Source organism: Mustela erminea, chromosome 9 (assembly GCF_009829155.1).
Source record: "Mustela erminea isolate mMusErm1 chromosome 9, mMusErm1.Pri, whole genome shotgun sequence".
Lineage (NCBI taxonomy): Eukaryota > Metazoa > Chordata > Mammalia > Carnivora > Mustelidae > Mustela > Mustela erminea.
In genome coordinates this window covers 63,304,089-63,317,709 of record NC_045622.1, presented here as the reverse complement: position 1 = coordinate 63,317,709, position 13,621 = coordinate 63,304,089, and the positions used below count along the sequence as shown (strand labels likewise).

At 42.2% G+C, this 13,621-nt stretch overlaps 1 protein-coding gene across 8 annotated transcripts in view; it reads left to right on the top strand.

The window, feature by feature from the left end:
• Positions 1-254: 254 nt before the first annotated feature.
• The window catches only part of RIC3 (RIC3 acetylcholine receptor chaperone), a 61,179-nt gene continuing 47,812 nt past the window's right edge, over positions 255-13,621 (top strand). For 2 of the 8 annotated variants that reach the window (XM_032356863.1, XM_032356864.1), the window contains exon 1: positions 255-444. In XM_032356863.1, coding sequence (XP_032212754.1) covers positions 321-444 — 124 coding nt within the window. In that variant the 5' untranslated portion in view covers positions 255-320. The remainder of the gene's footprint in view (positions 445-13,621) is intronic. The other 6 variants (XM_032356861.1, XM_032356860.1, XM_032356859.1 and 3 more) reach the window with 4 other exon arrangements.

Sequence of the window (13,621 nt, the reverse complement as noted above, 5' to 3'; positions counted from 1 at the left end):
CTCGGCGGCGGCGGCGCGGTCGGGGCGGGCGGCGAGCTGGGCGGCCAGCGGGATACAGAGAAGGAAGGGCACGACCGCCAGCCCTCGGGCAGGGGGAGATGGCACCGCGGGGTGCGGAGAGAGAGGGGTTTCCAGCTGACCCAGCCCGAGGGTGCGGGTGTGAGTACGGAGATAGGGGACGGGCGTGCGGGGGATTCGCGCACTTGTCCCTCGCGCGTCGCCGTCCGCGCAGCTTGTGGTTCGGTTGGAGGATGCCGCCGGCGCTGCGGTTCCGGTTCCGGTTCCGGCTGGCGTCTGCACCTGTGGCGAGGGCGACGGCCATGGCGTACTCCACTGTGCAGAGGGTGGCCCTGGCCTCGGGGCTCGTCCTGGCCGTGTCGCTGCTGCTGCCCAAAGCCTTCCTATCCCGCGGAAAGCGGCAGCAGCCGCCGCCGGTGCCGGAAGGTAAGTGGAAGCTAGCTCCCTCGGAGTGCACGGAGAACGCTGCTCCAGGGAGAGGGGCTCGAGGTCTCCTCCGAACGGGCTAGGGAGGGCGGACCGGGAGGTGCCAAGCCCCGCGGTCCCCTCAGCGTCAACGGACAGCGGCGGGCTGTCTCTCCCAACCTTCTGGGGACGCTGGGACGCTGGGGCGCCTGGTCTCTCCCAACCTTCTGCAGCAGGAAGGGCTGGGGATGCAGGCGGGGGTGCCTGGGCACCCTCCAGGTGGCCTCTCGCTCACCCGTTGTTCGCAGCCCTTCTCCCTTCCTCCCACTGGCTTCACTCAGTTATCTCATCTGTCCAAGTGCTCTGAGTTCGGAGGGCTCCCGCTTGGACTCCCGTCTCTGGGCTTTCCGTGTGCTTTGTGTCTTGCGTTGTGCTTTTGTAAGAAGTAAAGTCAGCTGACATTGCTATTGTTAATCTGAAGTCATTGTGTACTTCCATCGCGCCGCCTTCAAGCTGTCTTTGTGCCTTTTTAAATACAACTTGAAGATTTTAATTCGAACTTCAATTACTGAGACGGAAGAATTCCTACATTCCCCTCAAGTGTTTGCTAAATCTTTGTTATTGGTATGGTGTATGTGGTGTTTACAAATCCACCTTTTTGGTCGCTTTCAGGGGCTTTTACATAACAGGTTTGTAAAGGGATGGATGTCCAGGCTGAGAGAAGGAACTAGAACAATTCTCTGTAGCCCCTGAAGTTCTACTGGTAACTTTCTCCTGTAGGTTATCTCTGTAATACCCTTGAGGATGGTTTTAGTCTCCAAACACTTGCACTAATGTTCAGCCTTTCGATGACTGGACAGCTCCTTTTGAACTGAAATCCACTTCGCTGTAATCTTTGCACTCTGACTGTAATTCCACTCTTTTGCACATCATAGAAATACTGCAGATGGGAAGCACTAAGCTCTAGGGGTAGAGGACAGATTGAACCGAGAATTCTTTTGAGAGAATGTGCTTGATAAACTTTATACTTGTAAAAACTATCTACCTGGAAGAGACTTCTAAAAAATCACGTTATTTTTTTTCTTTCTGCATTATTACAAAATCTCAGAGGTTTTACTAATTTTGTCTAATGATACTGCCTTGTCTGCCTTGAAGATTAATTCATGATGATCTTGAGTAATAAAGATTTTTCTAAAACAGTATCTTACTGAATTGAATTACATTATGCTGAATTATGTTGTAAGTTCTATTGAATGTGAGTGGGAGATACTCTTCTGAATGTTGTACAGAGATTAAACGGTTCTTTCCCTTGAGAATTTAAGAGCTGATTTTTGATGTTCTCATCTTAGGATCTTTGCACTTTCTGTTCTCCTTATTCCTGAGTGTTCTTCCCTCAGCTACCTTCTCGTAACTCAAGTTTCTGCTCAAATGTAACCTTCTCAGAGACTTTCCTTACCAACTGTAGCTAAGATAACTTGACCCCCATTCTTCCTTGTTCCTCCATGTTGTTCTATTTTCTTTCTTGAAGGAATTATTATATGATATGAAATGTTCTTATTTAGTCTTTTTCCGTGTCTACCTTCTAGAATGTAATTTTCGTGAAGGCAGTGGCTTGGTCTCCTTTACCATTGTTTCTTTAGCACTTGACTAAAATGGCAGTTGATAAATATTTTTAAGTGAATAATTCAAGTTTATGAAGCTACTAATATTGTGAATTCTTTTTGCCTTAGTTACCAAAGGATATAATCTAGGGAAAAACTTCTCCTGAGACAAACCATAAGAGACTCTTAATGCCACAAAACAAACTGAGGGGGCTGGGGGGAAGGGGGTAGGGAGAGGGTGGTGGGGTTATAGACATTGTAGAGGGTATGTGCTATGGTGAGTGCTGTGAAGTGTGTAAACCTGGCAATTCACAGACCTGTACCCCTGGGGCTAATAATACATTATATGCTTATAAAAAATTAAAAAAAAAACAAGAAAAAACTCCTCCTGAATGATATATTTCAGTAACTGAAATTTTGCTAACTAAACTCTCTGCCCTTGGATGGACCTAGAGAGTATTACGCTGAGTGAAATAAGTCAGAAAAAGACAAATACTATATGATTTCACTTATATATGGAATCTAAAAAATAAATGAACAAACAAAACCAGAAATAGACCCATAAATATAGAGAACCAATGGTTGCCAAATGGGAGGGGTGGTGGGGGAATGGACAAAATGGGTGACGAGGAGTGGGAGATACAGGCTTCCAGTTATGAAATGAGTAAGTCACGTGGATGAAAGTACAACATAGGGAGTATAGTCAGTGATGTTGTCATAGTATCATATTGTGATAGTTGGTAGCTATACTCGTGGTGAGCACAATAATGTATAGAGCTATAGAAGGACTGTGTCATACATTTGAAACTAAGGTAACATCATATGTCAACTATACTTCAATAAAAAATAAATTACTTAAAATCCCTGTCCCAGTTTGCTGACATTTTAAAAACAGTGATTCCTAACCATTTTGAGTTTATATATCCCTTTGAGAATCTGATGAAAGTTAAAGTTTCTTCCTAAAAAAATTCACATACTACTTACACATATATTCAGAATTTGAGTATCAAGTCTGAGAATTCACAGAACCCTGAAATCCTTGTTTTAGAGAAAGAAACAAACCCAGTTATTTGAAAACTCTTGAAACTTTTCTTCCTATTGGAATATGTAAAACAAGTACAGTCCCTTTTCCACATGATAGCCCTTAAGACAGTCTTTTAGTAAATACTTATGATGTACTCTTTCACACAGTGTATACACAATATACAGATAACCATCGATTCTAAGAAAAATGAGCCAAATCTCTTCTTGAGGATTACAGTTTAGTAGAGGAAAAAAGACAAAAAAATAAGTGCATAAGTGTCAGTTGCATGTACTCAAAGTCCTTGCATGGAACAGTGAGGAGTCACAGTTAGAATGGTCAGTTTTACTGGTGTCCTAGAGCAGGAGAGTCCTCCCCCCCCATCAGCTTTCTTAAGATATAATTCACATACAGTTCACCCATTTAAAGTGTATAGTTCATTGGGGTTTGTTGTATTCAGACTTGTGCAACCATCACCACAATCAGTGTTTGAACATTTTTCTACCCCACCCCCACCCCCTGCATTCTACCCCACATTCTTTAGCCATCACCCTCCAACACACCTTACCCCCCCCTTCAGCCCTAGTTAACTACTAATCTACTTTCTATCAGTATAAATTTTCCTGTTCTGGAAATTTCATATAAATGGAATTCTACAATATGTGATCTTTTGTGACTAGCTTCTTTTGCTCAGCATGTTTTTAAGGTTCATCCATGTCATAGCATGTATACATACTTCATTATTTTTTTAAGGTTTATTTTAGAGAGAGTGAGGGGGAGGAGCAGAGGGAGAAGGAGAAAGAAACCCAAGCAGACTTCACATTGCGTGCGGAGCCCGATGCAGGGTCTTGATCTCCCAGTCTAAGCCGAGGCCACCTAACAGACTGTGCCAGCCAGACATCCCAGTACTTCATTACTATTAAAGTGGCTATACCATATTTATCCATTCCTCTGCTGATGGACATTTGGGTTGTATTTATATATATGAAAAAAATATTTATTTATTTATTTATTTATTTGACAGAAAGAGGGGGAGAGAGCAAGCACAAGCAGGGGGAATGGCAGGCAGGGGATAAGTAGGCTCCCCGGTCAGCAAGGAGCCCGATGTGGGCTTCGATTCTGAGACCCTGAAATCATGACCTGAGCTGAAGGCAGCAGCTTAACCAACTGAGCCACCCAGGCACCCCAGGTTGTTTATATTTTTTATTATAGATAATGCTGCTATTAACATTTGAATACAAACTTAGACATGTTTTTATTTTTTTTAGGGATATACATTCTGGAAATATGAGCATTTTACTGTGGCTGGAATGAAAAGTGACATTTCTGGGTCATATGATTACTCTGTTTTTAATCTTTTGAGGAACTGCTAGACTGTTTGCCATAGTGGCTGCACCATTTAACATTTCTGCCAGCAAGGGGGAAGTATTCTAGTTTCTCCACGTCTTGCCAACGCTTATTGTCTGCCTTTTTTGAAGAATTTATTTATTTATTTGACAGAGAGAGATCACAAGTAGGCAGAGAGGCAGGCAGAGAGAGAAAGGAGGAAGCAGGCTCCCTGCTGAGCAGAGAGCCCGATGCGGGACTCGATCCCAGGACCCTGGGATCATGACCTGAGCCGAAGGCAGTGGCTTAAACCACTGAGCCACCCAGGCGCCCGTGTCTGCCTTTTTTGATCATATGCATTCTAGTCGGTGTGAAATGATATCTCACTGTGGTTTTATTTGCATTTTCCTGATGACCTTTGACATTGAGCATCTTTTTGTGTGTATATTGGCTATTTGTATATCATCTTTGGAGAAATGCCTTATTCAGATCCTGTGCCCATTTTTAAATTGGGTTACTTTTTATTGTTGAGTTTTAAGAGCTTTTTAGATAAAAATCTATTAGCAGATATATAATTTACAAATATTTTTTTCCCGTTCAGTGGGTTGTTTTCGCTTTCTTGCTGGTGTACTTTGAAGAAGAAAAGTTTTTCATTTTGATGAGAGATGAGACCAGAGCTGTCAGCAGGGACCAAACTGTGAGGACTTTTTTTTTTTTTTTCTGTCATACTTAAGGGGTTTGGATTTTATTTCAAAGGTGGAAGAGGCCATTTTAAGTTTGTAAGTAGAAGAGAAACCTCCAGTCTGGTTTTAGAAAGGACATCCTGGCAGTGCTCTAGGAGCTGCATTGTGAGGATTTCTTTAAAGAGAAGATGGTCGCAGTACTCCAGTTGAGATCGCGTGAGTATCATTAAGTCAGTGCTGTTGAGCTCATGAGTTAGGATCCTCAGGACAAATGACAAAAAATTCAACTTTAACTGTCTTAAGACAAAAAGGGGCATTATTGCTTGTGTCAGTGAAAAGCGAATGTGTTAGAACTGGCCTTTAGTGTTGTTTGATCCAGAGATTCACAGTCCCATCAGGGCTCCAGCTCTAATTTTCTGTGTGCATTTCACTTCCAAGTTCGTTTTCAAGTTGGCTCTGTCCTCTGCCTGCTCTCTCAGGATAGCAACAATGGTTGCAACAGCACCATATATCACCTCTCACCTTCCATTGTCCAGACAAGGAGCATGTCTTTTCTTTTAAACTCTTCCTTCACTCCCACCTTACTCTTATCTAAGTAGTTTTTGCTAACCTATCCATACATTTTAGTGACTTAATTTAAGTTACTTGCAGTGCTTGGGATAGAGAGAATATGCTGATTAACTACTGATTAACCACTCTGAAGTTGAGAGAGATTCCCAAAGGGATATAAGGTACTGGAGGAAGGAGGAAGTAGAGCAGGGGAGGCTGTCACCATTGGGTAAAAGGGAGGAGAACAATTTTTTTTAAAACATTTTATTCATTTATTTGACAGAGAGAGCACAAGTACGCAGAGAGGCAGGCAGAGAGAAAGGGAAGCAGGCTTCCCGCTGTGCAGAGAGCCCGATGCGGGGGCTCGATCCCAGGACACTGAGATCATGACCTGAGCCAAAATCAAGAGTGTGACGTTTAACCGTCTGAGCTACCCAGGTGCCCCTCAAGAGCCATTTTTAAGTAGAATTGGAGATGAGAGGGAGGGAGCCATTTTGGATTATCTCAGGTTATTGGCTTAGGTGAACAGACAGATGGTGATGCCCTTCACCAAAGTAGGAATGGAAGAAATTAGATAAAAGGGAAAGATGGTGAGTTCAGGAATTTGAAGACTAGTATCATGTCCCCTTCTTCAGTCTTTTTTCCTCTGTTGACATGTGTAGGAGTTCATCCATTCCTCAGGTGATATAGTTCCAAGTATCTCAACAGAGCCCTCTAGGCAAATAATAACAAGTGGAAACCCATTAACTTATGGAGGAGCAAACCTGTTGCCTTCCTCCCCTCTGCTTTTAAAAACTCTGTACTTCTTGTAATGCAGCCTGAGGATTGCTTTAGATTTTTGGCATTTTACTTGCTGACCTTCTGGTATATTAGAATCTTAAGCTGCTCCCCCCCCCCCCCCGCCTTTTTTCTCTTTGATTGCTGCTCATCTTGGGTCTGTCCACTTTGTGCTGTTCACTTTGTTTTCGAACATAGGTGAGCAATGTTCACAGTCAGTCTCTATTTCTGCGCTTGGTCTCTTTGTCACAGTTGTAGACACACCAGAAGGCAGGGGCTTCTCCTTTTGTGGTCAGTGAAAAGGCTTGGCTTGTTGGAATTGCAGGGGCACTGGTGTGTGGGGTTAGCTTGCACTCTCCCCAGCGCAGAATTCACTGTGGAGTGGCACTGGTCCTTGCTGGGGTTGTTTTCAGGTATGGTGGGGTTGGAACCGCTCTGGAGAGATGCCTGTCAAGGCCGTGCAGGGGAAGGTGGGGCTGCACACATGTTGCTAGCAGAATAGGTGGAGAGTGTTCGTGCTAGTTTTTGCAGGTGTCTGGCTCTCTGGGCTTAGGGAGGGAAGAGAAATGGCGCCTGCTAGCACTTCTGTTGTGGGAGTCTCCTGAAGATAACTTGCGCCTCCAGCACATTTTCTCAGAACAGTAAATACATCTCCTTCACTTGTACCTCAGGCACTTTCAAACTGTTGTTTCTATGCTGCGTTTAAAGTCAAGTTATTTATTATGCTTTAGGGCAAGGACTCAGTTTCCTGTCTCCCTTGGGTTTCCATGTAGGTAAGCCAGTTAATTTTTAAAGTACCCAGAGTTAAACCCTGCTGATTTTAAAAGCAAAATTAAGTTCCACTGATTTTTTTCCCCCCAAAGCCAAAGTTAATGGGGATTCATCTTTCTAGTGTGGGTCTCCAAAGCCTAGTGTGGGATCTGATCCTCTTAACTTTTCCATGCTTTCCATTTGTGGTTAGCCTTACCAGGGTTTGTTTCCCAATCTCAGCTCTGCTCCTCTGCCCTTTTTTGATGTGGCCTTTGTCTTCAGTTCCCTCTAGGATTAAATGTGGAAGCACTGTTCTACCAGTCTTTGGGTCATTTTCAGAGGTAGTCACACAGATCAGAGCGTTATCTTCCTGTGCATCCACGGGTTCAGTTGAGGATCTTCCTACTCTGCCTTCTTCCTCACAATCTCCTGAAGAATCCTTTTTAGATTCTAGTCCAAGAGCTACAGTATGCTCACTTCTCTGTAGGTAAAAAGTGTACCATAGACCTTTTGCAAACCGAAACAGTAGTCACCTGCTCCATTCTTTAAAATTACCTCTTTCCGGGCGCCTGGGTGGCTCAGTGGGTTAAAGCCTCTGCCTTCGGCTCAGGTCGTGATCCCAGGGTCCTGGGATGGAGCCCCACATCGGGCTCTCTGCTCCGTGGGGAGCCTGCTTCCTCCTCTCTCTCTGCCTGCCTCTCTGCCTACTTATGATCTCTGTCTGTCCAATAAATAAATAAAATCTTTAAAAAAATAAAATAAAATTACCTCTTTCTATCAACATAATTGCTTAAAATTTTCTTTTAGTTTAATGACCTTTCTTGCAGGGTTTTCTAGTCTTGGTACAAATTACTTGGTGGAAGGACTTTTCCTCCTCACCCATCTGGAACTTTTTGTCTTTAGGATTGCTGATTCTCTTCCATTTAATCCAAAATGTATCTCCTTTAATAGAGAATATAGAAGGAAAATAGAAGTTCAGAAGTTCTGTTTCCTCGGCATTACGTTTTATCATCAGGTAAATTGCTCGGCATTATGTTTTATCATCAGGTAAATTGCCTTTTTTTGCTCTAAAATGCCCCTTTTGCTTTGGCTAGCCTTTTTGTAAATCTTAATTTATTTTGAACCTTGGCCTCATGTGGTTCTTCCAAGTCTTGTCACTCATTCATGTATGTGTCTTTTTGTTCATTGTTTCTCTGTTCTTTTAGAAGAATTACCTATACATCTGCTTTTTCCCCCTCTGCCTTTCTTATCTGCTTGACAATTTTTGAAATGCCCAAGCAGCAATACATTTTAAGAGCTTTCCTCTTAGGGTCTCATGTCATAGGGTTTCAGAACTTAATTCTGCCTTCCTAGTGCCACACAACCCCTACTTTGTTGCCACAAATACTGAGTTGGCATGGTTCCTTTCTCCTACAGTTCTCTTTTCATTTCATCAACCAATTTTTTCTTTGACCAAAGTAGTTCCCCTCCTCTCAACTTCTGTACCTGGGGGAGGAGACAGTTTGAGAGCCCGTGAATACATGTAAATTAGTTACTTTTTCAAGTTCAGGAACTTCTGGAGGAGTGAGTGTGGAGCATAGTGGTGGGTGTGGAGCACCTTTACCAGGCACCCTGACTGCCATTTTCTATTCTCATATCTAAAAACCACTCAGCATAATGAAGTGAACAATTATTTTTAGTCCTGAAAGTAACTTTGCTGGGTCTTGAGATTCCAGTAAATGCCACCAGGCCCAGTATAAGTCATCAAGATCAATTCAGCAAGTATACAGCATGCAAGACCCAGAGCATACCCTGTAGGGGGCCCAAGTGCAGAGAAAACACTAGACTTTTATTCAAGAAGTTCATAGTTTGCTCTTCAGCCACAGAACACAAAGAATGCCTATAATTAAAGAAGTTGGATTTATTACTCATAGCAAGGGAGAATGCACACCATAGGGAGGCATGCAACATCGCAGTAAGATGGTTTGAAAATCTTTATTATAGGATGTGCGCATGTGTTGAGTGATTTTGAAGAAGGTTTAAGGATGTGGGGCTTTGCTCTGGGTCCCATCAGGAAGTGAGGCAAATTCTGTGACTGGGTATCTTAATAGAGTTTATCTAAAGGCAGAACAGACTAGAGAAAGGCTGACACTATAATTCATGATGAAGCAGCAGCCACTCATTATCTAGGAATGGGGGCTATTTGATATTTTTTAGCTTGGAGAGTATTCATGTTTTGTCTCTGTTCAGGCAGATTATGGATTCTTTCGTCTTGATCCATGGTGGTCATAGAATGGCTTTTTTTAATGTTGATCTGAAATTGCTCGCATTTAACAGGAGAACACCAAGACCTAACTGAATGCCAAGCCAGCTCATATCAACACCAAGGCCTAGCTAATAGTACCAGGCCAGCTCCACTTCTGGTTGTCAGACGCATCTTTTCTGGGGCTCTAATAGGATTTATATGTTTTAGTCAGTACTGAATACAATTGGGTGGAAATAGTACTTAGTGGAAGATTTTATCTATTTCTGTTTCTCAGTCCATTCAAATAGAGGCTGTAAGGCGTATAAATACAACTTTTTAATAAGATCAGTTCTAATAAGTGCAATTAAAGAGGTTCAAGGGGTATGTTCCAAGTACATGGGAGTGACATGAGAAAAAGCATAGGGGGTGTGGGCAATGTTTGACCTGGGCCCTGAAGGATAAGCTGGATTTAGATGTGTGGAATTGGAGAGAAAAGCACAACCACTGGAGTTAGCAAAAAGCAAAGGCTTAGAGGTAAAAAAGGCAAGGCAGGCTCAGAGCATGGCGAGAAGTCTAGTTAGGCTGAATCAGGAGTATGTAATGTGAAAGAAATATGAAGATGTACTTTTGGACCAGATTATAGAATTTAGTTGTTTAGAAATTTAGTTTACCAGGAAGGCAAAACCAGAATTTGTTAAATACCCACTGTGCATGCAGGGTGCACTCTATATGATAAATAATCTGTAAACCTTTTTGGTAAAGGTTTTATTTACTTGACAGAGAGAGAGGGGCAATGTGCTTGCACACACGTACAAACACTAGGAGGCAGAGCGGCAGGCAGAGGGAGAAGTAGGCTCCTCGCTGAGCAGAGACCGTGACATGCAGCCCACTCCCAGGACCCTGGGATCAGGACCTCAGCCAAAGGCAGACATTTAACAGACTGAGCCAGGGTCCCCTAGTCTGTAATCCTTCTAATAACCCTTTACAATCCTTGTTAACAACCCCAGTTATGTCCATTTTATAGATGATGCAGATGAGCTCTAGAAAGGCTCATGTAGGGGCATCTGGGTGGATCAGTCCATTAAGTATCTGCCTTCAGCTCACATCATGATCCCAGAGTCCTGGGATCGAGCCTGCTTTGGGCTCGCTGCTCAGGGGACAGTCCGCTTCTCTCTCTGCCCGTCCCCCTGCTCATGCGTGCACGCTCGCTCGCTCTCTCTCTTTCTTTCTCTCTCTCTCTCTCTCAAATAAATAAAATCTTAAAAAAAAAAAAAAGGTTCATTTAACCTCCCCTTAGATAGTTGGAGTCCCAGCCAGTATCCTAACTAGTAACTCTGAGAAGATAGCACTGATTTTACTCACTTCATTGCCTCCTGTGTAATAGTCTCTTGTCCTCAGTAGGAACCACTGAAAGCTTTTGATCGGAGAAATGGCAAGACCCACTAGAATTTTGCTTTAGGAAGGTGACTCCTAACAAAACAGTAATAATTAACATGCATAAGGTATATGGACTAAGCCCTGTGCTAAGCAACTTAGACACACAAGTATCTAACAGTATGTAGCTTGATTTGGGAGTAGGGAGGTTGGTAAAAGAGGAAGTAAAGTTCTGGTTAAGCTAGCAGAAAATATCAAAGCTGTGGTGGGCAGAGCACAGCTTGAGGTAGGAGAATGTAACAAGATTAGGGGCCCCTGGAGGAGACTAATGCAGTCAGCTGTGGTCCCAGGCTCCACTTTAAGTAATGCTGAATTAAATTTGGTCTCTAGAATTTTGTCAGTATTGGGGCACCTGGGTGGCTCAGTGGGTTAAGCCTTTGCCTTTGGCTCAGGTCATGATCTCAGGGTCCTGGGATGGAGCCCCGTGTCAGGCTCTCAGCTCTGCGGGGAGCTTTCTCCGACTCCCAACCCCCCCCCCCCCCCCGCCTGCCTCTGCTTACTTGTGATCTCTCTGTTAAATAAATAAATAAAATCTTTAAAAAAAAATTATTTCCACAGTATTTAGGGAGAAGCTTATGTATCTTAAGGAATTGGCCCATAAAGATCATTCTTAAACTGTGGTAATCAAACATAAACACATTCAGTTCTTTATTGATTTGTCTTAAGAATGAAATGTTGCAGATGGCTTAATGCTGCTTTCAGAAAGCTCTTTTGTTAACAGTTTTAGTTTTTGTTTTTAGCAATAAGGATGGTTGTTAACAAGGGAAAGTAGAGCTTCACTCTTTAAAATACATTAAGTTTGTAGTCAAGCTTAAATGATATGCTAGGTGAAATTTTAATAATTAAATAAACCTAAATAAGGGGAAAACGTTCAATAAATAAGTAGGATTTAGCCAAGTCCCATTTTAGAGAATACTTAAGTGCATATGCAGATAGTGAACACAGCTGTTTTCTATTTTGAAAAGTTCAATTTTCATGTTCTAATATCTTTTAATACTCTGATCTCTTGAGCTGATTTGTTTTGTTTTTGTCTTTGGTTTTTTTTTTTTTTTTATGTATTTGAGAGAGAGAGGGAGGGATAGGGTGGGGGGAGAAGCAGAGGGAGAGATAGAAGCAGATTTCCCTGCTTAGCAGGGAGCCTGACATAGGGCTTGATCCCAGGACTCCAGGATCATGACTTGAGCGGAAGGCAGATGCTTAACTGACTCAGCCTCCCAAGTGCCCCTCTTGAGCTGTTATTTTAAACAATTTTTTTTTAAAGCCACAAATCCTCTTTGTAACACAGATGTAAAGTAGAACATTTATAATAGTGAAAAATAGAAAATAACCTAAATATTCATCAGCTTGGGATGAGGTGAATAAACTGTAATAATGAAATACTAGGAGATGCTATATGGCAGTTTGAGTGAATGAACTGTGAAGCTACACATATCAAATCAACATGCTGCATTTCTGGGCCATGTATTAATCCCCTCCCAGAAAAATGGCAGAAAAGGAAGTTGCAGAAGAATGAGTATAGTATGATATAATATAAAGGTCTTTTTAAAAAATTGTGATATGTAAAATATACATAATATAAATTTATAATTTTAACCATTAGGTTTATAGTTCAGCGACATTCAGTATGTTCATACTGCTATACAACTGTCACTACTGTCCGTTCATAATAATAAAGTTTTAAAACTCAGGACATGTAGTTTGTGAATACATACTTAACATAGTAAAGTATAAAGTTGATGTTCTGAGAGTACACATGTCTTGCAGTTACATCTCTGTGGTAGGCAGGTGTATAAGTGCTCATCCATTATCATTTATACTTTTTTGTACACTTGGAGTATTTCACTTGAGATGTCTAGTTAAAAATTTCTTTTTAAAAAAATTATTTCCAAATGTTTTATAGCCATTGAATTTCTGAACTTTCTGGGTTCAGTTCTAAGAAATGTGGTACTAAGATCCAAGAGTTGAAATGGTTCCCTGCTGAGGGCAGTTAACTTTACAGGAAAAAAATAAATCTCTTCCAGATTGAGCATTCTGACCCTAACCTACCATCCCAAGAATTTTCTTGGTCACAGGTGGCAGAGGTTATAGGTCTTAAGCCTAAAGGTCAGAGAGAATGACTCTATTTAAAAAAAAAAAAAAAAAAAAAAACAGCCCTGGGGCACCAGGGTTGCTCAGTGGGTTGGGCCTCTGCCTTCAGCTCAGGTCATGGTCCTAGGGTCCTGGGATCGAGCCCCGCATCAGGCTCTCTGCTCAGCAGGGAGCTTGTTTCACCCTCTCTCTCTGCCTGCCTCTCTACCTACTTGTGATCTCTGTCAAATAAATAAATAAAATCTTTTAAAAAAACAAACAAACAAACAATCAACCAACCAACCAAACAAACAAAAATACCACACAAAACCACAGGAGGAAAGCAGGTTTTAGAAGATGAAATGAGTTTCATTTTTAGGTTTGACATGATAGTCCAACAAAAGGATGTATATACTAACGGAATTTAGAGATAAGAGACAGAAGCTTGAGGGGAAAAAGAGCTAGAGCTGTACATTTTGGAACTTAAAATGGATCCATGAGAATGAATGAATTTGTCAAATGAAAAAGGACGAAGAAAAAACATGTTGAGACAGGGGCGCCTGGGTGGCTCAGTGGGTAAAGCCTCTGCTTTTGGCTCAGGTCATGATCCCAGGACTCTCTGCTCGGCAGGGAGCCTGCTTCCCCCTTTCTCTCTGCCTGCCTCTCTGCCTACTTGTAATCTCTGTCAAATAAATAAATAAAATCTTTGAAAACATGTTGAGACAAAGATCTCAAGGAGAAGATTAAAGAAGAACCTGTGCATGAG